The 27,560-nt window shown below is 43.8% G+C and overlaps 1 protein-coding gene and 1 pseudogene across 1 annotated transcript; both read left to right on the top strand.

Annotated features, from left to right (window-relative positions):
* Positions 1–3,532: 3,532 nt before the first annotated feature.
* On the top strand, positions 3,533–15,237 carry LOC145414668 (SCAN domain-containing protein 3-like; annotated as a pseudogene).
* Positions 15,238–15,403: 166 nt separating this feature from the next.
* Positions 15,404–27,219, top strand: LOC145414679 (roundabout homolog 1-like). The gene is made up of 5 exons (XM_080284200.1): positions 15,404–15,457; positions 18,777–19,401; positions 23,185–24,401; positions 24,889–25,198; positions 26,207–27,219. Exons 1-5 carry the CDS (start codon positions 15,404–15,406, stop codon positions 27,217–27,219), a joined length of 3,219 nt encoding a protein of 1,072 aa, XP_080140326.1.
* Positions 27,220–27,560: the final 341 nt, after the last annotated feature.

Consider the following 27,560-nt stretch of genomic DNA (forward strand, 5'->3'; position numbering starts at 1 on the left):
ACATTCCCCTCTTTTCCATTCATATCTCCAATCAAAAACCCCCTCTCATTCCTCTCACACTTTTCGATGCATGCTTCCTCATTTCCCAGAACTCTTCTTCTTTCACTCTGCTCGCACTGTCTACCGTTGGCTAATGTGCACACACGGTCGCCCACGTTTGTATTCCTACTCTTAGTCTTATACACAATCCTTGATTCAACTGATCCATGCTCTCAACAGTATATACACCCTTTTCTTGACCTCTCATTCTCACCTACTCCCGTACATATACCCTACCCATACTCCCACTCTCTCACACTGTCACCCCTCCATTACCATATTAGCTGTGAATCTTTAAATTGCATCATAAAAGTATATGAATTTCTTTAACCCTCTGTATTCAGAAATAAGTAATACCGACATTATATTTATGTATTCCTCCTATCTTATTATATGCTTACTACAAAACCTTCCCTATCGTGTGTGTGTGTGTGTGTGTGTGTGTGTGTGTGTGTGTGTGTGTGTGTGTGTGTGTGTGTGTGTGTGTGTGTGTGTGTGTGTGTGTGTGTGGAATTCCCACTGTCACCATCATACATGTGAATTAGCGAGGATGAAGTAATTGTTACCTACAGATTTGCTTTAAACATTAACATTATTTCTATAGCCTACTTAAAAATATGTTTGCCCCACAACCTTCCCGATCACACCTGACTCTCTCCATTCTCTGTGCAATCCTCACTGTCGCTATCAAACGCGTGTTTTAGCGAGGACCAACGCGACATTACTTTCATGTTGGCAAACAAAGGAAGTACCCGATTCTTGTTTATGGCTATATGCTTCCTCCAACAACTTCTATTATCACATGCAACCTATAATTTCCTTTTTGTTAAATCCACCTTGTCAACATCAAAGGCGTGATTAAACAGGGACGAATGTACTATATTTTCAGACTTCTGTAAATGTTTGGCCGAAGTAACAGAAGCAGCGGGAATGAAAGAAAAAAGGGATGTTACTTTCTGTGAGGTCGGAATAGTTTTATGGATTTAAATGCACATTTGAAGGCTGCATGACTTTTGACGGCTTATTGTTTGTGAACAAAAGGTGTAGAGATGTTGACAGTTCCATAACAGAAAAATCTCTGCAATATATTCAAGAAGGCGTGTGAGACATGTCGTACTCTCTGCTGTGACACGATGATAATCATTTGTCAGCAGAGAATATTGTCCGCACGTACAATTCATCCACTCTAACTTGGCGCAGATTTTCGTCCTGTGACAGACCATTTCATGCTGCTCAGTGGCAGAATGGGACAATGTTACGGCTCTACATCTTCTCCATAATGCGTGACTAGGGCCATACTGTAATTTTTATCTTTGTTACAACGCAGCATTCGAAATGGTGAGATGGCAGTTTTACGCCTAATTAAAACAAATAGAGAATAGACCAAAACAAGTGTACTAATAGAAGACGCAAATCACATGACTGTACTAGAAATGAAACTTCCAAATTATGTTTCAGGTGACATAGGAGGCTTTATAGCATAGGCTATCGTACTTTGATTAATTTACATGTTACACTCTAACTTCCTCTAATGCCATTTATGTCATCTTACTTTTGGCATACTTTACATCAATAACATGCAAGAGAACATGCAGGTATTAAGTGCGACATAAATCTCAGAAGAAGGAGCTTTACGAAATCTCCAGATGCACTTAGGATGCCTTTCTTTGTCTCATTTGCTACAGACGAGAGGTACCTTATTACAGTTATTTCACTTTAGTTTTGTTCTCTTGTTTGCAGTCGGTGTTTCTTTTATCACCTTCTGACGGTAGCGAGAATATGACACCTAAAGTAGCTGGTGATACTGTTGTTGTTATTGTTGTGACCCCAAGCTTATCTGAAACACGAATCCAATGGCCTTCAGACATAAGTTTTCCTGTTTCTTCAGTCCACCATCCTCTTATGTGGGAATTGGGATGTTGTTGAAGGATGTTTTTATACCCATGCATTTGAGCTGCTCTATTATATCAATGTCATCACATAAAGGCATCCCTCTCCAGCACCTGCACAGGTACTTGGTTTCGTTGAGTATCCCCGGTCTGTGTGGCCGAGTAGACCCTCAACTGCAAGCACACAACTGCCTCTTCAAGACCGTCTCGTGCAATGAACCGATGTTCCATTATGGTAAACAGCCGATCCTGGACAGTCCCTAGCCTCAGCGAAGGGCGGGGAAGAGTACGAAGTTTGGTTCCTGGATGGACGACGCATTTGCGTCTCCACCCAAATAACTGGGACATCATGACAGGCTTAACACCCATTCCATTACTTGACTATATGATTACCAACCTGCTTTATAAATGGATTCCTGAGCTACAGAATACCATAGGGTTCATTATAGATCTTATACCATAGCAATGCTATTCTCGCATTTATTCATAGATAATAGGTAAACTGAATGTTCTGTATATGTTACTGAATGTGACTCTTACGTGACTGAATGTGATAACCACATGCTTTCGTTTAGAGACGCCTTGCTGTGTCTGCATTTCTGCAGCTGGGGGAGAGGGCGAGAAGTAGGTTGCACAGCTACTTGAGAGGGCAAAAGCTTGCAGCTGGGAGTGGGAGCGAGAAATAGGTTGCATAGCTAGTTGAGGGGGCAAAGGCTTGCAGGTATCACGTATCGTTTCGCTGTCCGAATTTCTCCCTGATAAACTTAGGTTAGTACAACGAAAATCATCTTCACCTTCAGGACTACCTACTGTACATCAGGGGCCCCTAAAATGGTCAGTATCTTCCCCCAGGGATCGATGGGACCATCCAAGGGGACAGTAATTGGCTGGGGGTCAGTAGGGTGCCAATGAATGATGGAGGCTCGATTGGGGCTCAGTAAATCTACTGGGGTTGAAAGCTGAAATTCAGATGAGAAATTTGAATTAAGTAGCCACATGCAGTATCATGCAATGAATTACGAATTATTGCGACACGATTTATGTATTATTACTTTTTGTCATGCATATTAGATTAGTTTTACTGAAACAAAATGATAAATTATCTGTTATGCAGAACCACATTACATGACCACACCATTATAACGTCTCTTTCACATCGATGAATTACTTTGAGTTTCTTTAGCTAGGTGAATTATTTTTACTAATACTGGATAAACATATTAAGTGTCTTAAATATACACATGAGATCTTCATTACTCTTGTCTCGTCCTATTCCTGTATATCTGTACCCGCCCCTCGTACCTCCCACCCTCTCCCTTGCCTCTCTCATTTCCCCAGTCCCAGGAAGGATGCACGTAGGTTTAGTATTGCTGTTTACCTCGCTTGCTGAGCGTACTCCCCCCATCACATACGAACCCAAACTCTGTACTGTGGAGAGCCAGTACATTTCCATCACCCACAGCAATAGGAGTGGTATCAGTGAAGTGAGTGTTGTGCAGTTACTGACAAACATAATGGCAGATGCTGATACCAAGAGGAGATGCCGACAATATTCACAAGAACATTTGAAATTTGTTGTCATCACTTCGGTTACCAATTAAACAATGCACATATGCCTATCATTTGAAAAGACTTTCAGTAATGATGCCATGAAACCTTCGAAGATGAAAGACCCCCTTGAAAGGGTTCTCTCTGACAAGGAAAACAAAGGTTTTCATTATTTCAAGGCACTGAAGAAATGAACCATTTGTAAAGACATTTTTTTCACAACACCTGCCAGTGTTGATAATGAAGAACTGAAGGCATCATACAGTATCTCCCTCACCATAGCAAAGAAAGGAAAATCGCATACAATAGATCATAATTCCAACAGTTAAAAAGGTGACTGAACCTGTTATGAAGAAAGACTCTCAACCTGTCCTAAAATGTCTGCCATTATGTGCCAATACAGTGCAACGACGAACTGATGAGATGGCCAATGATGTGGAAAAAAACTTTGACATCTTAGCTTCAACACTCCAAGTTTTCTCTTCACCTCGATGAGTCAACTTTCGGCTGTTCAAATATTCTTATGGCCTATGTGAGGTATTACAGTCCAGCTCAAAAGTGCATTGTTGACGAATTTTTGTTTGCCAGGTATCGTAAAGCTGATGCAAAAGGTGAGACAATTATTCGGTGTTTGGAGGAGCATTTGGAGAAGCACAGTATACCCATTAGCAATATTACTTCAGTGGCTACTGATGGTGCACCAGGAATGGTCGGCCGCTACAGAGGATTTGCCACTTTCTTCAAGGAAATGGTACCTGATGTACGTACTATTCACTGTGTATTACACAGACACCATCCTGTAGTCATGAAACTCAGTGGTCTGTATGATGCCTTGAAAGTGTGTAGCAGAACAATTACTATAATTAAAGCACATCCATTCAACTAGCAATTGTTTACAATGCTATGTGAAAAGAATGATGAAACTCTGAACCGACTACTTTTGCACACTGAGATAAGGTGGCTCTGTAGGAGTGATAGCTTGCGAAGACTTGTAGACTTATACACTCAGCTGTGCAGTTTCTAACAGATGTAAACCCATCACTATGTGAAGAGTTGAAAAGTGTAGGAATTATCTGTTATATTTGGCAGACCTATATTCAAAATTTAAAGATTTCCAGAAACGTCTGCAGGGTAAATGTATTACGATTATTAAGGCCAGTGGCACGTAGAAATTTTCAGTACTGTACTTTTGAAACCTACGGCAATTGGAAGAAAGTGACAACATTTCGGATAGTGACCTGAAGACATACACAAAGCACCTTGAAAAATTGAGAGAAGACTTTTAAGTACCGGTAAACTTTGAGGACCTGGAGAAAATGCACGTTTCTGACTGGACTCTTACACTTTTTGGCTTGGAAATAGAAAATGCAGACACTGACTCACATTTACAGGAAGAACTTATAGAAATTACCATGGACCGCGAAACAAAAGCGTTGTTCAGAAGTAAACGCCTAAGTAACTATTGGAGCAACGTAAATATTGTAGCTAAATACCCTCGGCTTTGTGGTTGAAGATGGTTTTAACCATGCAAATTCACTTCTAACAAAACTGAGGAGCAGACTGAACCTGGAGGAGCATGGTGACTTATGACTAAAACTCACCAGTCTTCAGCCAAATATCAGTGCCCTTGTTAACATTCACCAGACGCAGCTCCCATTAATGATACCAACTATTTCAGTAAAAATGGGTATGTTAAATATTTGATTTATTATATTTTAAACATCACCTAATTTTATGAAATCATATTATTATTATTATTATTATTATGATAATAATAATAATAATAATAATAATAATAATAAAAATAATAATAATAATAATTATCATTATTATTATTATTGCTGTTGTTATTGTTGTTGTTGCTGTTTTTGTTTTTCTTATCATTATTCGTAATATGATTAGTAAATAGAGCAGAATTTATTAAACTACTTTCATATAATAAATGCTTGGGTGTTGATGAACAATCTGAAACTGGAGGAGGGGATCGATGAGATGAAGAGTTTAGGGGCCCCTGGGCGAGAGTGATAGGAAAGATGAGGATTTTCTTTCCTTTTTCGAGAGCGACTTAGCCGTTTATGCAGCGCCGCCTTTTATTTTTCCTGGTTGTTACCGTCAGACGATTTTATTCATGGTTTTCGTACTAGAAGGGTTAATGAAAATGGAACACGTGTTGTTGCTATTGCCAGTGGGATGAATCCGACAATGTCCAAGATTTAACTAATGTGCGAATGGCTGTAAGACCCATTTCTGCACAGGGCATTCAGTTGATAACAGTAACACTTCTTATAGTTTAATTTCCCCCTAAATCTGGCTTATTTCCACCTCGTTTAAAATTTGTGATATCAGAGCAGGATGGTGATTTCAGCTTTTCGTGCACTGTTCCCATGGTTAGCTTTGCCGCACCTAGAGGGACGGCCAAATTCAGTGTGAGTCCCTGTCACTCACTGGATCGCTATACCTGTTATCAAAGATGAAATGTGGCAATTGCAACCGTAGATATTTTAGCTTCACCCTTTTACTTTCAGCGATTTTTGCGGCACCCACAGGGACGTGTCTGGGATGTGCCTGAGGTGAGTGTGGTATGCATCTGGGGTGTGTCTGAGGTATGTTTGATGTGTGCCTAGTGATTGTGTCCAAAGACAAGGGACAGCTCTTGGAATGTGCTGGTGTGGTGGATGCGACTGGGGTGGGTGCGCCAAGAAAAGTGTCCCTTGTTTTGTTGAGAGAGAGAGAGAGAGAGAGAGAGAGAGAGAGTATGAATATAGTAACACAGTATGCCCACAGCAGCGAAAAAGTTTGCTGAAAATTGTTAGTTTATATCCTTTTAATTGAATACAAATCATGTGGCATTAGTCTGAATACAGCCCCTACGTACAGTGCAAATACAGCAGCGAAAAGGCAAAGGCAGGAATACATTACATAATCGTATACCACAGCCAAAGTGACTAAGACGTCCTAAAACACACACACACACACACACACACACACACACACACACACACACACACACACATCTGCTTCTTCACTCTGTCCACACGCCTGTCGCCCGCCTGCCAGCCATCACAAGCCCCGCCTTTTGTAGTCCCCGCCCACCTCCTCCTCCCCCACTGTTCCCCTCCCTTTCTCTTCCTCTTCCTTCCACTTCCCTTGCCCCCCCTCCTCCCAGCTTCTTCTCAGTTTCCTCTCCTGATTCCATTCCCCTCTCCCCTCCCTTCTTTTTCTGGCATCCCTACTTTGCCTCTTTCTCTTAGTTCCCTTCTACAATCCCCACTCACCTCCCCCTTTTCCCTTCTGTCAATTCCTCGTATTTCCTTCCCATTTCCCCCCTCCTAGCGTTTCCCTTCCCCTTTCGTCCTCCTTTCCCTCTCTTCCGTCACTGATTCTTTGCATTCATTCATTTGCACCCCTATACTTTCCTGTCTCTCCTCGCTGCTGACACTCCCCATTCTCTAGTTCTTCTCTGTTCCCTCTCTCCATGTCCCTGCTTAGTACTCCCACTTCCCTAACACCGTCCCCTTTGTTCCTTTCTCGTTCTCCTTACCTCTCCCTTACTCCCATTTACCCATTCATCTACTAATTCATCCGCTTTCCCCAAGTCTCGTCTTACCATTCTCCAAATCTCTAGTTTTAGACTGACTCTCCCTATTCCTTCCATCCTGATCAGTTTTTCCCCTTGACAGTCATTCCGATTCCACTTCCTCGCCTGCTTCTTCCCCCCTCTCGACCTCCCACTCTTCTCATCACTCATTCCTATTCTCTCCCTCCTTCCCTCCTCCTCCTCTCTCCTTTTTTATCCCCCCTTCTCTGTCCTATTTTACTCCACCTCCTCTCCGTTTTGCTCCTCCTTTCCCCTCTCTCCTTCCCCATTACTCACTTTTCCCTACTCCCTGTTTTCTTTCGTCCTTCACTGCTTCTTACCTCCTCCCCCTCTCCTCCTCGTTCCTCCCCCCCCTACCTCTGTTCCCCTCTCGGCCACCCTGTCTGCCTGTGTGGGTCTCACACCGTTCAGTCGCTCTTAGCCTAGACTCGTTGTTGCGCTGAAACGTTGTCATGCTGCCAGTCGTTATGATTAGTGTTATGGGCATTCCTAATGATGTGTTCTGCAGTGACCTGTGTTGTAAAAATTTCCAATTTTATATGAGAAATTGAAAAGGAAAATAGCCACATAACCCGACTCACTTCAGTACTTGCACTGCTGCTGTAGAAACTGAAAATAGGTCCCCAGTGAGCTGTGCTTCATGATGAGAACAGAAGATGAGAGCTGCCAATATTACTGTGATTCCGGCGGCAGTGTATTATGGTTTGCAATTATAATATGGAGACCTACTACATGAGTGCGAGAGTGAGAGTGCGTGGAGTAGTTGGTCGAGGAGCCATGGATGTATTTGTTTTGTTCGTGTGCCTCAGCCTCGTCGCTGCTCAGCCAGGTTGGTGTTACCTAAATGCAAATTTATTTGTAAATTTTCCGAAACAATGCTGCCCCCGTGAGTTAATTCAGGTTTTAAGTTTGCTATATTGTTTTGTTTGTTAGGTTCCTTACTGCTCTTTTCTAAATAGACAAAATCAGACGTGAAGTGTTACTCCTAATAGTTATCAGTTTTCTTTACCTGTATTTTTGGAAGGTGGTTTCATCCACGAGTTCAAGCAGTTTGACAGACACAAATGTTTGCAACCCCTTACATCCCCGTGACGTCTTTTGTCAGTTTGCTTTTATTTCAGATTATTTTATTCAGAGGAAAGGCCTTTCGTACTGAAGGCATGCTGAAGGGTTTTACCCAATCCTTCCACTTCGAAAGTTACTCCCACTCAAAATGAAATCGTCCACTAGTAACAAAAATAAAACGGAAGACGCCAACGCCCACACTTTGCCCCCCCCCCCCTCCGAAGTGTTCTCTCATTTTCTTCAGTATAATACACCATGACATAATTTATGGCATTCACATACCAACAAGTACACAAAAAGAACGCAAGTTTGTGATCAGGAAACGGATTTTTTTGGGGGGAGGGGGAAGGGTTGATGGAAGTTAAAATCAATATACTTGATCGAAAAAATAGGTAAATATGTACCTTAGATGGTTCAGTCATAAACTAAACTTCTGAAAAGACAATTACCTTAACTGTAATCGTTACCTGGCGGTATTATATTGCTTATTTCATCTTGCCTGTGGATGGTCGTTTATGTACCGGAACAAATTCTTGACATATTTTAGTGAAAGTTTTTATTACTAATTAACTAGTCAACAGATAATGCAATGGATTTTGCTATTGCCTTTGTTGTTGTTGTTCATGATGTTGTTCTTGTGGCCCCAGGCTACTATGAAACAATCATCCGGTGAACTGAAGACTTAACTGCACTTCTGTAGTCCACCGTCTTCCATTCGTGCGATAGGAAGTTGAAGGACCTTTTTATAACCGAGCAGCTCCTCTATCCGACTGTATTGGTGCCACCACATGAAGGCGATCCTCTCCTGCACCAGCTTTAGTGTTGCGTATAAAGGTACTTTGAGGAACGTTATTTACTAAGTGACACTAGAAAGAACTATTGGTCGATATTGCTTTTATCAACGTAGGGAATTATGTGACATTAATATCTTCACTACCATGATATCTTATAGTTTATTAGTGCTGTCTCCAGACGATTTTAATCAGTTTATGCGAGACATGTCGAATCCTGGGGGTTAAATATAGCCTTTATTAGCCCCTTCACTTTAATGGCTTTGTTTTCACCTAACGGAACTGGGCCACTCCCACAACTTGAATACTGTCGTGGTTGAATGAAATCCGATGAGCCTTAGTTATGAGGTAAGACTGAGTCCCGTTGATAGGTAATTAAACTAGAAAGCACTCAGCGTACCTCCGCCAGCGCCATTAAAATGCATCCGGATCTGGATGCGTAGAAAAATTGTGTGGAATACATAGGATCCGGATCCACCCCCAAATTTAATCAGTTGTTCCTTGACCCATGGCATACTCTTCCACAAAATTGTATTGAAATGCACTTAGAACTTTTGGAGATATTGTGAAAGATACATAAGATCCGGATACGGATCCGCTCCCAAATGTAATCAATTCTTTCTTGGCCCATGGCCCACCCTTCCACCAAATTTCATTGGAAATCAATGAGAACTTTTGGAGGTATTGTCCGGACAAACAATAAAACAAAAATCCTGGATCCGGATGAAGAGTTGGATCACCACCAAAATCTAATTACTCCTTGGGCCATACCCTACCTCTACAAAAAAAAAAAAAAAAAAAAAAAAAAAAACAGCAAAATCCGGTCATAACTTTTTGAGGAATCTTGCTAACAGACAAACCAACCAACCCCGGCATAAGCATAACTTCCTTGACGGAGGTGATAAACCTTTCACTCCCGCAGTACTAGGCTATCAACCGAACTGAAAGGGGTCGGGGATCTTTATCAGGTTAGTTAGGGCAATGATATCGTCTGATGGTGACCTGAGATAAATAAACCGCGAAAAAAGTGTCGTAGAAGTGAAACGATTAAAAGTATGAATTGATTGCTAAAGAGATTATCCTTGTTGGGAATTACATTAGCAATTTATCTATCTATCTATCTATCTATAGCCCGACGCCCGCAAAGGGTGGCCGCAGACAAAACGCCTCCAAGTCACTCTGTCACCCACCATTTGGCTACCCTCCCCCCAACTCACCCCCCCCTCTCTCATATACCTCTCAACTCGATCCCTCCACCTCATCCTCGGACTACCCCTCCCTCTCCCTCCCTCCACCTCACCTACATACACCCTCTTAGTCAGTCTTTCATTCTCCATTCTCTCCACATGTCCAAACCACCTCAGTGTATTTCTCCTAATCTTCTCAACCACATCCACATCTACCCCACAACGTTCCTTCACTTCTTCATTCGTCAACCTGTCCCTCCACGTCACTCCACATGCTCCTCACAAGTAACTCATTTCCACTGCTCTCACTCTTGACTTGTTCCCCTCTTGCAAGGTCCACGCCTCGCTTCCATACGTCAGGGTAGGGATCACAATACCATCATGCAGTGACTTCTTAACTTCCATACTCACCTCCCTATTTCTCATCACTGCTTTCAGTGTACCAACAACCTTCCTTCCCTGCTGTACCCTTTCACGTACTTCATCCCCCAAAGTTCCATCCTTACTCATCACACTACCCAAGTACTTGAATGCACTCACATTCTCCATATCCTCACCATCCAACCTCACTGCACACTCTGTGACTTCATTCCTCTCAAACACCATAACTTTACTTTTGTTTACATTAACTTTCAGCTTCCTCCTCCTACACACTGTCCCAGATTCATTCACCAAACCTTGCAACTCCCATTCATCTTCACTCAACAATACTGTATCATCAGCAAACAGCAACACCGGAAGCTTCTAAATCTCACCCTCATTCATTAGGGCCAGCCCCAAATCCACTGCCCTACCTTGCACCTCCTTTACAACCCCATCCATATATCTATTAAACAGCCATGGAGACATCACACACCCCTGTTTCAGTCCCACATTTAGATTAAAGAACTCACTCAGCTCACCATCCACTCGTACCGTAGCCCTAGCTCCCTCGTACATACTCTTCACAGCACTCAACAATTTCCCCTCCACTCCATATATTCTTAATACCTTCCACATACCTTGCCTATCTATTCTGTCATAAGCTTTCTCCAAGTCCATGAAGGCAGCATACACTTTCCTTTCCTTCTCTAGATACTTCTCCACTAAACATCTTAGAACAAATATCTGATCTACACACCCTTTTCCCTTCCTAAATCCCCCTTGTTCTTCTCCAACTAGCTCCTCTGTCATATGCCTAACCCTATCAATGAGTATTCTACCATATATTTTACCAGTCACACTAAGATGGCAAATACCCCTATGGTTACCACATACTTCTCTCTCCCCTTTTCCTTTGTACAGAGGAACAATTATACCTGATTTCCAGTCCTCTGGAACCCTTCCCTCTTCCCAAGCCAATCTACACAACTTCCATATCCACTCCACAACAATCTCACCCCCATACCTAAGCATTTCACCACACACTCCATCAATTCCTGGGGCCTTTCCCAGCTTAATCTTCTTCATCGCTTCCACTACTTCCGCCCTACTGATCTCTTCCTCCCTCCTCTCATCTCTTCTTCTCCCAGCCATTCCCCAACCACTTATACTCACACTGCTCTCACTCTCTACATTCAACAAATCCTCAAAGTGCTCCTTCCATCTCCTCAATTTCTCTCTCTTCTCCACCAACAATCTATTATTCCTATCTTTCACTCCCCTATTATTTCCCCTTTCACACTGCCTTACTTTCTTTACCTCCTTCCAAAACAATTTCTTACACTCCCTCCATTTCACACTCAGATTCCTCCCAAACTCTTCATCCACTTTCTTCTTACTCTCCTTCACCAGTCTCTTAACCTCCCTTCTCCTGCTCACATATATCTCTCTCTTCTCTCTCTCATCTTCTCCCCTACCTCTACTCGCCAGCCATTCACCATATGCCTTCTTCTTTTGTTCCACAGCTCGTTTCACCTCATCATTCCACCATGCTGTCCCTTGCACACCCTTGCATCTCCTCCTCACTCCACAAACCGCCTCACACGCTGCGCCTATCTCTTCCGTGAATATCTTACATACGTCTTCCACCTCTTCCATCTGCTCTAGCTCATACCTTCCCAATCTTTCTTCCACGATGCTCTTATACTCTGTCAGTTTCTCACTATCTTGCAATTTCTCCACTCTTCTCACAGGAGCTGCTTCCTCCTGTCTTCCCCTTTGTCTCCTCAACCACTTTCTTTGCATCTTTACCTTGGCCATCACTAAGTGATGGTCCGAGACTCCATTCCCCCACCCTCTCCACACTCTTGCATCCAACACTTGTCTTCTCATTCGCTCATCCACACACACGTAGTCTATCATTGCCTTTCGTTCAACAAGTTCACCATCCATCATCCTCATTACTCTCCATGTATATCAGTGGATCATCTTATGACGAAAGTAGGTGTTGGCTATTGCCAACCCCTTACAAGCACAGATGTCCACCAAAGCACTACCATTCCCATCTACTTCAGCTGGCACACCCCACTGACCAACCACTCCATCCACTCATACATTCCCAACTTTGCCATTCATGTCTCCAATCAACAGCACTCTCTCGCTCCTCTCAAACTTGTCCATACATGCTTCTACTCTCGCCCAAAACTCATCTTTCACTCTTGCCACTCGATCCTCTGTTGGAGCATACACACATACAATCGACCATGCTTGTATACCTACTTTCATCCTCACCCATACAATCCTTGCACCCACTGTTCCATACTCTCTTATATTCTCCTTCCACTTCTTGCTTATCATCAGCCATACTCCCTCTCTTGCCCTCTCATTCTCACTGACTCCCGCACATATACCTACACCATATTCCCATTCTCTCACCCTTTCACCTTTCCATTTAGTTTCAGTCAATCCACATATATCCACTTTTGCATCCTCAAGCACCTGAACAATCTCTCTCTCTTTCACTTCATCATTCACTGCTCTCACATTCCATGTTCCCACCCTAAGAATGTCCTTTGTCCATTCCTTAGTCGTCAACGTATGGTCTGTTCGGGTCCGAGGCGCTTTATTCGCTTTTTTAGTTCTTTTTACGGGGTGGGGCACTAACCCACCACCAACCCTTTTAGTCGCCTCGTACGACAAGCAGGGATACTGGAGGAGTATTTTATACTTGAGTTAAATTGTTCTGCTAATACTATATTCCGTAGTAATAAAAATAATTTAATAACACGAATCTGTGTATTCAATGGATGTGCAGTATGTTTAGTTAATCAGTTTCTCATAAAGTGGATGTTTTGGATATTTTTTGCCTCTTGTGTTATCAGAGAAATAAACACCGATTTATTAGATAAGGTTAATACAGCTTACTCAAGCTACAGTAGAGGTCTTAGTGCCTTATCATACGTGACTGAGGAGAACTCGTAGCATCTCCTCCTCAGTAGTTTATTCTACACATCGCTATTAACATCTTACTGTGTGTTATTGATGTATTATATGGCAAGATAAAAAATGATATAAATAGTATGCAAGGGAAAGCAGTACACACAATAAACCTCTAAGGAACACGTGTTTAGGCTTTTCTAAGCCAGTTTAATACGACCACTGGGGTCAAGATACTCAGTCCCTTGCTATGACAAATGATACTAATAGGCAGAGGAACCGAAACTTGTTGTACCCAGCATCAAGCATCCTTTCTTAAAGTTCATGGTCGGCGTAATAACAATATACACGTACATTACAACAGTATGTAAGAGAGAGAGAGAGAGAGAGAGAGGTATAGTACCTTATGAATACAGTAACACAGTACTCCCACAGCAGCGAGAAAGTGCTGCCAATTGTTAGTTTATATCCTTTTAACTGAATACAAGTCATCTGGCATTGGTCTGAATACAACACAAACGCACGGTACATATACGGCAGCGAAACGGCTAAGGCACGAATACGTTACATAATCGTATGCCACCGCCAAAGTGACTATAAGACGTCGTAAAAAACTCCACACACACACACACACACACACACACACACACACACACACACACACACACATCTATTTCGTCACTCTGTCCACACGAGTGTCACCCGGCTTCCAGTCACTATAAGCCCCGCATTTTGTAGTCCCCGCCCACCTACTCCTCCCCCACTGTTCCCCCTCCCGTTCTCCTCCTCTTCCTACCACTTCCCTTGCCCACGCCCCCTTCCCAACTATACCTCTCCTGATTCCAGTCCCCTCCTTCCCCCCCCCCTCTTTTTCTGGCATTCCTACAGTCCCTCCTTCTCATAGTTCCCTTCTACAGTCCCCACCCACCTTCCCCTTTCCCTTCCAGTCAATTCCTCGTATTTCCATCCCACTTCCCTTTCTCCCAGCGCCTCCCCTCCCTTCTCGGCCTCCTTTACCTCTCTTCCATCACCGATTCATGACTTTCATTCACTTGTTTCCCTACTTTCCTACCTCTCCTCGCTGCTGACACTCCATTCGCTTGTTCTCTTTTGTTCCCTCTCTCCATGTCCTTGCTTAGTACTCCCACTTCCCTAACCCCGTCCCCCTGCTCCCTTCTCGTTCTCCTTACCTCTACCCTACTCCCATTTCTCCATTTATCTACTATTTCATCCGCTTTCCCAAGTCTCATCTTATCATCCTCCAAATCTCTAGTTTTATACTGATTCTCTCCCTATTCCTTTCATCCTGATCATTTTTTCCCCTCGAAAGTCATTCCGATTCCACTTTCTCCCTTTCCTTCTACTTCCCCCCTCTCGACCTCCCACTCTTCTCATCTCCCATTCCTATTCTCTCTCTCCTTCCCTTCTATCTCATTTTTTATCCCTCCTCTTCCTTTTTTTTACCCCTCCTCCCCTTCTCCCCTCTCCATTTTTTTACCCACCCTCCCTTCTCCTTTTTACTCCTCCTCCCAACTTCTCTCTTTCCCCTCCTCCCTGTTTTGTCCCTCACTGCCCCTTACCTCCTCCCCCTCGTCTTGTTTATCTCTTCCCCCCCCCCTTCCCCTACCTCTGTTCCCCTCTCGGCCACCCTGTCTGCCTGTGTGGGTCTCACCGTTCAGTCGCTCATAGCAAGGGATCAGTGTGAGAGCGGACCCCGCAGAGGAAGGGTGTTGGATAATATCGCTCTAGACCACAGCCGAAGACGCTCAGTGAGACTCATTGGTGCGCTGGAACGTAATCATGCTGCCAGTCGTTATGATTAGTGTTATGGGCATTCCTAATGATGTGTTCTGCAGTGACCTGTGTTGTAAAAAATTCCAGTTTTATGTGAGAAATTGAAAAGGAAAATAGCTACATTACCCGACTCACTTTGATACACTGCAACTGTAGAGGCTGTGAAAATAGGTCCCCTGTGAGCTGTGTGTCACGATGCGAGAAGATGAGAGCTGCCAATATTACTGTGATTCCGGCGGCAGTGAGAGCGTGAGTGAGAGTGTGTGGAGGAGTTGGTCGAGGAACCATGGATGTATTTGTTTTATTTGTGTGCATCAGCCTCGTCGCTGCTCAGCCAGGTTGGTGTTACCTAAATACAAATTTATTTGTTAAATACGCCGTACGTCAGATGATATTTCTGAGTGCAGTCCTTTCACTCTGATGGCGCAGGTAACTTTTGCATCGTAATAACAAATGTTTTGGTCTTCAAATGTTATTACTTTTTTTTTTTTTTTTCAGTGCGGATGACAAATTGATTGAAATGTGCCTTCGCCAATTTCATTAAAAAATTCAACTCGCAATAGGTAAAGGTGAGATAATGGTCCGGTAAATAACTGTTGTTGTTGTTGTTGTGTCCCCAGGCACATCTGAATGTGTACCCAGTGGGTTGCAGACTGACCTTATCTCATCTTACAGTTCACCATCTTCCTACTGAAGGGACAGAGAGTGAGTTGAGGGACATTTATATAATCCCGGCTGGGGCAGGGAACAGTTTCAGGATTTGAATTTCTGAAAAAGCAGACTTTTCTGATCTACCAGATGACCCGCCGACATGTCATAAAAGTACCCCCGCTAATACCAGTACACCAGTCCTGTATGAGACAGTCCTAGCATGTATTCAATGTGGATGGTGGGTGTTAGCGCCGAAATGGTGACATGTGGAGGTGTAGGACTACTGGGCCCCAAGGAGGACTATTGGGACTTGGGAATAGGCCCTGAAACCTTTGCCCAGAGTCGGACACGTAAAAAAGAAAAAAAAAAATCAGGCACTGGTGGTACCCAATTATGTCGGTGCCACCACATGGGGGCATTTTTCCGATATATCGGTTTATGTAGTGTTAATTACATGTTAACAACCCTAACTCCCACCAAAAATATAGGGTGAGGTGGGATCCAGGGACAAAGTAAGACAAGCATAAAAAATAATACCTAGTGAAAGGTAGGCTACACACGTCATTCACACATCATTCACACATTAGGAATCATTGCTCATCTCACAAAGCAACTACCATCACATGTTTTATTGTATTTTTTAACGGATGCATTGTACAGTACATACGAACTGACCTCATGATTATAGTTAAGTGTGGAGAGAAAGGAGGAAAAAAAAAAGTTGCTTAGGATTCATACCTATCGACTGAACAAAGGTTATTTCGGCAGGTAAGAAATTTTTATTGAGCTGTAGTCTTCACCTAGAATACGATGCATAACACTAAACTTTATAACCAGGTCCCCAGCTGTGGGCTACCTCATGACGAACGTTGATAAAGAGGAAATATTGACCAAAGATCTTACCGATTCGAGAAAGAGCAGAGAGAAAAGGGGAAAGACGAGACTGAGGTGAGGGTAGGGTGGAGGACCACAGGTGAGAGAAGGAAGGGGGGGAGAGGTAAATTGGTGTGTGTGTGTGTGTGTGTGTGTGTGTGTGTGTGTGTGTGTGTGTGTGTGTGTGTGTGTGTGTGGAGGTGCAGGGGGATGGGGTTATATGAAATGGGTGAAGAGTATCATAGGAGAGTGTTGTGAGGTGACTGGACAAAATGGAGTAGGTGGGCAACGGGTAATAGTAACTTCCTTTGGTGAGACAGAACAGAATGAGTGAGGGATAAGGCGAGAGACTTTGGGGTGAAGGAGGGTTATGTATGGGATTTTAGGGATGTGGCTGGGCTAAGTAAAGGGGACTGTGGCAGATTTTAGGTTGAAAGAAGATTTTTAGAATGAGGATGTTTATGCCTGTAGGGTTGGAGCTAGGATTCCAGGGGCTTCAGTGATGAGTGAATGAAAGCACGAACCATTGAAATGGGCAGATTTCTGTTGGTTTTCCTCCCACTAGATATTTTTTGGTTCTATGGACCTTATCCCATCCTTAGGTGGGAAAAGATGTATGGATGATGATGATGATGATGATACTGGGAATATGGAATATGGATGAAATGAGTGAAGAGTAATATGTGAGATTTTGGAGTAAAAGAAGGTTAATATAAAGAATTTTAGAAATGTAAATGGAGTGAATGAGAAGTAACGGAAGAGATTATAAAGAATAAGATGTCTGCCATATAAGATTATATGGGTTACAAGAGACGATAAATAAAGGAAGACTGGCGTAAGAGATTTCATGGATGGTTAAATAGAAATCAGGGAAGGAGAGCTGACATGAGGGATTTTAGAGATAATGTGAGAGGACGGAGTGAAAGAAGCTTGACATGATGGATTTTAGGGATGATGGGAAAGGATTAAATATGACGAGCTTGACAGAATTAATAATATGGATGATGGAGGAAGACGGAATGAATGAAGCGTGACAAAAAGGACTTTAGGGATTGTGGGGGAAGCTGGAGTGAGGCAGGGATAACTTGAGAAACTTCCCTATGAGAAGTTTTCACAACCATAGTAGAGTCCATGTTTAAATGAAGAAAATAACACTAAACTGAATGACACATGAAAGTAATTAGTTGTAATCAACACTATGATAACCTTTCATATGTGCAGTAACCTCTTTAATGTGATGATATAATATTTTGTTTATTTTACCCGTTTTTGACCATTATAATCCTCTGTGAAGAGATTTTTCGAACTGCTGAGGTTAGAAACAGTCTTCATTTACGTGTTTAAAATGAGAGTTGAGTAAAATTCTGATACGGTAGTTGAAAGAATAAATCGTAAAAATACGTCCTCGGACTGAAGGATTTAACAACACACTGACTGGAAGCATCTCAACGAAGGTATATTCAGGACTGGGGGGTTGTTTTCACCTGACGGAACTGGATTACCCACTGAAATTTGATGAACGTTGTTACAAGATAGGAATGAGTGTCTTTGGGTACTAGTCAAACTTACCATTCAGTCTGACTGGCTGGCACAGTCTTCACCTTTTGATAAAATGAAAGGGGTTAGGGGTTATCATAAAATAAACGTATTATAAGTATGCTTTCTCTATTTTTAGATTTTGGTGAATGGAGAGAGCCTTCTTCAATGTTATCCTTGTCATATTCTCAGCGTCTATTCACTCGTACGAAGTGTAATGCATGGGTTCAGAAGATGGTTGTTAATTTCTCTTTCGTTCCTACATTCCGAGTGTTGGGAGGAAACTTTTATTTTTTTTCATGACCATATCAAAACTAAAATGGACACACATCAGTTCCTTTACAAAAGCTCATGGACATTTACTGCAGACCTCAAGTGGTCAGTGAACGTTGTGTTTGATATTATATAGGCCATATACTAATGGTCTCATGGTTTTAAATAATCTTCCCTAACAATACATGCTTCCAATTTTCCTTACTTGGTAGGCCATACCTTATCCCATCCTTAGGTAGAAAGAGAGAATCATGATGACAAAGATGACGCCTCCCATACAGGTGCACCTCCAGTGATCAAGGAACACCCAAGCAACGTGGTGGCGCGGCGCAATGACCCTGCCACTCTGAACTGCGCCGCCTCGGGCAGTTCCAGAATCCGATGGTTCCGGGATGGGGAGGAAGTGATCACGTCATCACAGGATCAGCGTTCACACAGGGTCCTTCTGTCCTCTGGGTCACTGTTCTTGCTGCGGGTCACGGCCACCAGGAGGGACAGTGATGCGGGAACTTATTGGTGTGTGGCCTCAAACAGCTATGGCGCCACACGTTCAAAAAATGCCACACTCACTGTGGCCACACTGGCCCATGACTTCCAGCAGCAGGCTGACTCCTCTATAAAAGTGCTGGTAGGGGAATCCATCACCTTGCCCTGCAGGCCTCCCAAGGGCACTCCACCACCTGAGGTGACCTGGCTCAGGGACGGACACCAGGTCACCAACTCCAGCCGCATCAGTGTCAGCCAGGATGGTGACCTGATAATCGCTCAGGCCGTCCAGCAGGATTCGGCCAAATACATATGTCGTGCCCGCAACGCTGCTGGCGCCCGTCAGGCACCGCCATCTCACCTCACGGTCATGAGTAAGTTATTTACAGTATGTGTTGATGGTTACTCTTCCATCATAATTAAAAGGTAATATGTGGTACAGTAGATGAAAAATAGGTATGTACTAATTCAAAATCCCTAATATGTGTCTTCCCCGCAACTTTGCAGGCTATCGTGAGGAAACCCCATCTCACCTCACGGTCGTTATTAAGTTAACTCCTTCAGTACGAAAACATCTTATTTGTTAAGTTCTTGTTGTGTCCGTGCTGTTTTACTCAGCACTGGGAAGGCTTTTTGAACTAGTGGGATTAGGTATAGCCTTCATTAACCCCTTCGATACAAGATGTCTTAAGTCGCATACACTCGTCTTGTGGTTATACGAACAAAATATAGAATACATCAAGGGTTTCAGTGAGTTCATGGTTGGGTGCGTTTATGTTTATCCCTGGATCATATTACCGTGGGTATTAGGCTCCCTAACATTTTTCTTAACTAATATGTTTGGAATTACTATGCCAAAATATTTTATGGCATATAGCTATGACACTATTATTATTATTATTATTATTATTATTATCATTATTATCCATTTGTGGTAGGTGGGGGCGCTCACCATCCACTCACTCGATGTAGTGCTGCTCTCGGGTGTCTGTCCATTCCTCTCTTCCCTCCATTCCTTCCTTCCTCCTCAGTCTTTTTTTACTTCATTCTTTCGACGTCCTTCTGCCTACGGGTGACTTTACACTCCCTCTTTTGTTTTTCTGTCCTTCATTCTTTCCTCTTCCTTCTGCCTGTTGGTGACTCAACACTGAGTGACAAGCCGAATGGTTTCCTGGTGTACAGGAAACCATTTGGCTTGTCAGTCAGTGTAGAGTCACCCACAGGCAGAATGAAGAGAAAAAAATGAAGGAGAGAGTGACAGAAGGAGTGTAAAGTCACCCACAGGCAGAAGGAGGAGGAAAGAATAAAGGAAAGAACGAAAGAAGAGGATGAAAGGAAAGAAGAGTGGAGGAGAGGAAACGGCAGACACCTGAGAACAGTACTACATCAAGTGAGTAGATGGTGAGCTATTATTATGATGATGATGATCATCATTATTATTATTATTACTTATGATATTTCAAAGGGTATTTGGCCTAGAGCCTTCAAACTTGGTCAACTTAGTCTGACACTGTCTGCCTCTTTTAACCAGATATGGTGGTAATCAGTCAACCAGATCTTTGGATATTATCCAGAACAGAGAAAAGTGAGTCAGCCTCGCTGTCTCAAGAACCGCCTAAGTTAGGAAGCTAAAAATTGTACTATAAAATAGCCTTAAGATGGACGCATGCCGGAAGGGAGTATGGTTCCAATCGGTTGATTATTCTCCGATATCGCATGGGAGAGAAAATTGGGACTTTCCCAGATATTCGGGATATCACCTAATTTCCCCTTAAGGATTAAAGCTAAAGCCACCAAACTTAGTGGACTTATAGGCTCTGATGACCTAAGGTGATGTACACAAGATCTGTGACCTTGACCTCGCCTGGGGTAAAATAATTGGATCGTTTCCAGTATTCCAGATGTCACCTAATTTTCCATGAAAGATCGAAGCTAGAGCTACCAAACTTGGTGGACTTATAAACTGTGATGACCTTAGCTGGCATGCACCTTCACCTCACGGCCCTTTTATAGCTCGGTTTCAAGTAGGCAATGGCTGATACAAGGTTTTCTTTATGAATATTGTCCTTGAAGAAATTTGTCGTGTTTTTGTAATTATTATTATTGTCATTATTATTATTATTATTATTATTATTTCTCATAATATTAATAATGATAATAATAATAATGATAATAATAATTCTATCTATCTATTGCCAGACGCCTCAATCTCGTTTAGGGTGGCCACAAACAAATCGCCTCCAAGTCGCCCTGTCCCCTGCCATTTCACTGCCCTGCTCCCAACTCACACCCCCCTCTCTCATATACCTCTCCACCCCATCCCTCCATCTCATCCTCGGTCTCCCCCTCCCTCTTCCCCCCTCCACCTCACTCACATACACTCTCTTCGTCAGTCTTTCACCCTCCATTCTCTCCACATGGCCAAACCACCTCAGTGTGTTCCTCATAACGCTTCCTATCACATCCACATCCACACCACAACGCTCCTTTATATCCTCATTCGTCAGCCTGTCTCTCCATGTGACTCCACAGGCTCCTCTTAAATAACTCATTTCCACTGCTCTCACTCTTGACTTGTGTCCTTTCAACAACGTCCAAGCTTCACTTCCATACGTTAGAGTTGGTATCACAATACTGTCATGTAGTAACTTTTTCACATCCATGCTCACTTCCCTGTTTCTTATCACTGCTTTCAAAGAACCAGCAACCTTTACCCTTTCAAGCACTTCACCCTCCAAACCTCCATCCTTACTCATCACACTACCCAAGTACTTAAACGTACTCACAGTTTCCAATTCCTCACCATCCAACCTCGCTGTACATTCACTGACTTCACCCCTCTCAAAGACCATCACTTTACTCTTCCCTACATTCATCTTTAGATTCCGTTTCTTACACACTCTCCCAAACTCATCCACCAAGCCTTGCAGCTCCCCTTCGTCTTCACTCAACAACACAGTATCATCTGCAAACAGCAGTACAGGGAGTTTCCAAACACTATCCTCTCTCACCAGGGCCACTCCAACATCCACTACCCTACCTTGTACCTCTTTTATTACCCCATCCATGTACAGATTGAACAACCATGGAGACATGACACATCCCTGTTTCAACCCAACTTTCAAAGAGAAAAATTCACTTAGTTCACCATCCACATGCACTGCAGCCTTCGCACCATCGTACATACTCTTCACAACATTCAACAACTTCCCATCTACTCCATATATTCTTAACACTTTCCACAATCCTTGTCTATCCACCCTGTCATATGCTTTCTCCAAATCCATGAAAGCCGCATACAACTTCTTTCCCTTCTCTAGAAACTTTTCCACTAAAGATCTAAGAATGAATATCTGATCTACACAACCTCTTCCCTTCCTAAAGCCTCCCTGTTCTTCTCCAACTAATTTCTCTGTTCTTTGTCTAACTCTGTCAATAAGTATCCTACCATACACTTTTCCTATTATACTAAGAATAATAATAATAATAATAATTATTATTATTATTATCACTATTATTATTATTATTATTATTATTATTATTATTATCATTATTATTATTATTATTATTATTATTATTATTACTGGTAGTAGTAGTAGTAGTAGTTATAGCAGTAGTAGTAGGAGTAGTAGCACCATAGAAGCAGTAGTTGCAGCAGTGGCAGTAACCCCAGGCTCATCAGAATGTGAACCCAGTGGCAGTGGACTGCAGTTTCATTCCCCTTCTCTTGCAGTCCACCATCTTCCTTTTAGGGGAGGGCGAGGGATGTGGGGAACGTTTGTATAACCTGACAACAGAGCTGCTCAGTCATATCAGTGCTATCACATGAAAGCATCTCTCTCCAGCACCAAGATATTATTATGTTTAATAGCAGCGCAGAGCATCAGTGTGTTAAATGCATAAATGGATTGTTAGGCCATTGTTGTTGGCATCCCAGGCTCATCTGTACGTGAACCCAGTGAACTGCATGCTGAAGCTGTCCCTCTGTAGGCCAAATGATATTAGCACATATTATTAAGAAACTAATTAATAAGAAGAGAGCTGCTTGTCTGCATGGTTACTGAATTACCAAATAGTTCATGCTGCATTATTATTAAGAGGATATGAAAGTATAATAATGACACAAATGACCTGTCAATAAATAATCATTCTCCCAGCACCACCGTGGTTTGAGGAGCAGCCATCCAACACGTCAGTGGCGTCGGGTGCTGGTGTGGAGTTGGGTTGCCGGGCGAGGGGCTTTCCCACCCCGACAGTCACTTGGAGGCAGGTGGATGGAGGGATGTCACTAGGAGGAGCCACTATTGAGGACCAGCGATTGGTTCTGCAGAAAGTGACGGTGGCGGACTCGGGTGTGTATGAGTGTGAGGCGAAGAGTGAGGCAGGTGTGGCCACTGCCAGGGCTACACTCACTGTGCTGGATGCTCCAGTGCTGACCCAGCGGCCTCAGCACCTGCAGGTGATCCAAGGCAATGAGGCACAACTGCGGTGCCTTGTGGAAGGCGAGCCTGAACCCCTCGTGCTCTGGCGCCTCCCTTCTGCGGACAGGACAGCTGTTCTGTCCCCTGGTCACAGCAGCAGCCACGCCTCAGTGTCAGATGATGGCAGTACTCTCCTGCTGCATCAGCCATCCACACAGGACACCGGTGTTTACTATTGTTGGGGCATTAACAGTGGTGGAGGGGTGAGTGGGAGAGCAGAAGTGGTGGTGGTAACAGCACTGCCTCCACCAGTAGTGGGTGTCGGACCTAAGGACCTTACAGTGGCCCCTGGAGGAGTGGCGAGGTTCTCTTGTGAGGTGGTGAGTGAAGCAGCTCCAGCGAGTGTCACCTGGTGGTACCAGCCCTCCGCACACCTGCCGTCCCGTCAGCTGAGCCAGCACCCTCACCAGCCACGGTTCTCTCTGCCAGAGAACGGTGCCCTCATCATCAAAGACGTGTGGCTTGACGACGCTGGCATATACAGCTGTCACGTAACTGCAACAACAGGCAGTATACAGCAGGAGGCAGTGCTTAATGTGGTGGAGGACACAGAGCCAAAGGAGTCGCCACTACTGCCACTACCACCCACCAAGCCCCGTATACTGGGCTGGAACCAAACTTCAGTGCATCTAAGCTGGCTGCCCAACTCCCAGGGCAGCAAGGCTGGCCTCCATTGGTATGCTGTGGAGTACTGGCGCCAGGGATGGTCTGAATGGCGGGTGGCTGATGCTGTCATCACGCAAGAATCATGTGTTGTCAGTCGTCTGTCACTAGGCCACACCTACACTTTCCTGGTGCGTGCCGTCAACAGTCAAGGAGCATCGTTCCCTAGTCCTTGGTCTGATCCTGTCTCTACCAGAGCCAACCCACACCCCACCCTCACTGCAGAACAGGTATGGTATGTATAAATTCTCCTAAGTAATGTTGTGAAAAAGATTCTTTGTATAAGGAAATGTCTTCTCTCCTACAAATACTGAGCACGTCCTTGTAAGCGATTATTAGTGACGAAAATGCTAAAAAAAAAAAAAAAAGGTGTAATAATACATAACTTAGGGGGACTTGTTTTTAGGAAAAGAACAGTTAGAACCCTTTATGCATACAGGTTGGTCGGTAAATTGCCATCTCCAGATGTATATGTTGCTGGGGACGGCCCAGTCGGTTTTTGTTAGATGTGAAGATATTTTGGCTGCTTCTTCACGTTACTGATAAATCTTCCAGTCAATGGACATAAAAAAAAATTAGTATAAAGCTTGAAAAGGATTATGGAAAGTAGAAAATGATGCATGGTATAGACTGGTAATGCTGACTGAGGCGTAGCCTACCTGAAACACATAAGAACTGGCCAGCGTAATTATATGAACCACACTGTGCCTTCCTCAGATGCGACAGGTCCAGCGTCGCCTGGCGCGTCCGCTGGTAACACTGACCAAGGCCATGGCCACAGCAGCAGACAGTGTTATACTGAACTGGAGCTTCCTGGAGCCAGTGGAGGACTGGGTTGATGGGGTGCTGGTGTATTGGATGGCAGAGGGAGGCAGGGTGGAGGTAGCTACCGTCCTGGGCACCTCGTCCACCTATCACCTCCACAACCTGCACCCCAACACGCCCTACACCTTCTTCATCGTACCCTTCTTGCACAGCGTTAAGGGCACTCCATCCAACTCATACCACTTCACCATGCCCGAGGACGGTAAGTTTTAGGTCCCATATGCTTGATAGCATAGGAGGTTTCGTAGCACCTCTGCCTAAGAATTTGTTTGGGATATTACACATTTTTATCCTCTTTTACGTTTCTAAGATATACTGTACAGTATCGATACTAATATTTATGTAAATTATATGATGGAGACTATCAGAGTGTAATATGCACGTTAAATTACTAAGAAAAAGGTGCTAACAGTTATGAAGCTTCCAGTGTCAGTTGTAGCCTAGTATGACCCTAGGTTTCTTCCAGCTTCGGGATTACAGGAAAATAATCAATACTATTATTTTTGGGGGGGGTTTGCTACCAGTTTAATACTTCCTGTCTTCTTGCTTCTGGATCTTGCTTTACTCTGTCATTATCATTGAATAAAAAACCACGATGCTAGTGATGGCAGCGTTTTGATGACTGAGTTCGGTTTGGGAGAGACATAGGTTGTGAGGGGGATAGATGTAACCCTCACTGACCCTTTCCATTAGAAGGATGCTTCGTAGGTTGAATAAAATATTCTGGAGGCAGTAGGAAAAAAACAAATAATACATCCCTGGCAGTAATTGGTATGTCAAAGACATGTGCGCTACGTTAGGTATTGTATGATAACATTAACTACCGTGCAGTACTAATGCTGTTTGAGGCAAATTATAGAAGAAACAGTGTTGTAGTTACAGTGATAGGTATTCAGAGTACTAGGTTATAATTGGCAGCTTACGCCAAGCACCACAAAGTCTGTGTTTGTGCCATATGCCAGTGGTCTTAGAGTAAACCATGTGTCCCTGGCTCTATCAGTATCATATGTAGAGAAGCAGTTAATCGGATAGTAAAACAGATCGGTACAAGTAAGAACTCAGATACATAGATTGATAAACATGCAGACAGATATAAAAACAAACTGAAACAGATAGATAGATTAACTGATAGACTGAAAATTTGAGAGTACTGAGAGTATTGTCATTACAACCTAACCTTAATTTTAAGTGTTCATTCCTGTCTTTCCAGTGCCACTGACTGCGCCAGGTAACGTGCGAGTAACGAGGCAAAAGGAGGGTTCAATGCTGATCGAGTGGTCTGGTGTTAGTACTGAGGAGGCGCAGGGGGAGGTGATAGGGTACAAGGTTACACTCAGCCACAACGGTAGTCAGGTTACCGAGACAGTTGGTACACCCTACCTGGAAACTCGTGATTTACTGCCTGGACACATATATACCGTGCGTGTGGCGGCGCTGACAAGTGCTGGAACAGGACCTTTCAGTGCCCCTGTAGTGGTGGAGGGGCAGGGGTTGCGCAGGACGGTGGCGGCAGGGGAGGTGCTGCATGCTCCACCACAGGCAGTATGGTTGGCATACTTGCTGATTCCGCTGGTGCTGTTACTGGTGCTTGGTGTGGTGTGGTACTTGTGGAGGTTACAGCACAAGGCACCACCAGCCAGCCCTCCTCATGCACCTCCACTGTACCAGGACCCTTCCATCAATATGTACAGTGACCATAAGGTATGGCGGCCGTCTGACAGTGATAAGGATTCCAGCTTATCCTCCTCACGACTCCTCAAGTCAGATCAGCTGGTTAGTGAGTACGCAGAGCCGAGGTTGCTGCTGCCCAACCACACTACTGAACCGTACGCCACCACGGCCCTACTGGCACCATCACCACCACACACGTCCTGCTGCCATCCAAATGATCAGTCTGTTGAGATGCAGGTCAACTGGGCTGCCATCCTGCCACCTCCGCCAGACTCTCCACCTCCAGATCTTGACCTGGGGGAGCCACGGCACCAAGGAGCAGCGCCAGGGATGTGCTCCAGGGCCTCCCAGTATGATAATGTTGGCAAGGCAGACCCCTACAGGAGGCCTTGTGATGCCGACTCTGAGCACACGTACGAGCCTTATGCACAGGTCATCCCTTCTGACAGATTCCACACCTTCAGCAGCCTCCAGCGATGTGGAGACAATAAACTGTGTGTTGACTGCCACCTCGCTCACCCTGGCCAGCCACCACACGGCAGTACACACTAGCAGTTGTACCAGTGATAAAACGATAATGTATTTCCTGTGACGGAAGAACTATACGCACATACTGAAACTGGCGTGAGTATACAAGTTTTGGCTAAACGTGGACTTTCATAACAGTGACAAGAGTGCAATGTATTTACAGGAAAATTTTACCCCTATTCTAAAACCGATGTGCATTTACAACAGTTTCAGCTCGGCATAGATATATAAATCCTCCTCTAGAGGAGGATTTTGTATCTTCATACACACACACACACACACACACACACACACACACACCGCGTAATTCTTACATTTGAATAATGGTATTGCCAGTTAAACACCTATCCTCTATACTTCGCGAT

Source organism: Coenobita brevimanus, chromosome 13, assembly GCF_032717465.1.
Source record: "Coenobita brevimanus isolate Jiangsu-jjx chromosome 13, ASM3271746v2, whole genome shotgun sequence".
NCBI classification, from domain to species: Eukaryota; Metazoa; Arthropoda; class Malacostraca; order Decapoda; family Coenobitidae; genus Coenobita; species Coenobita brevimanus.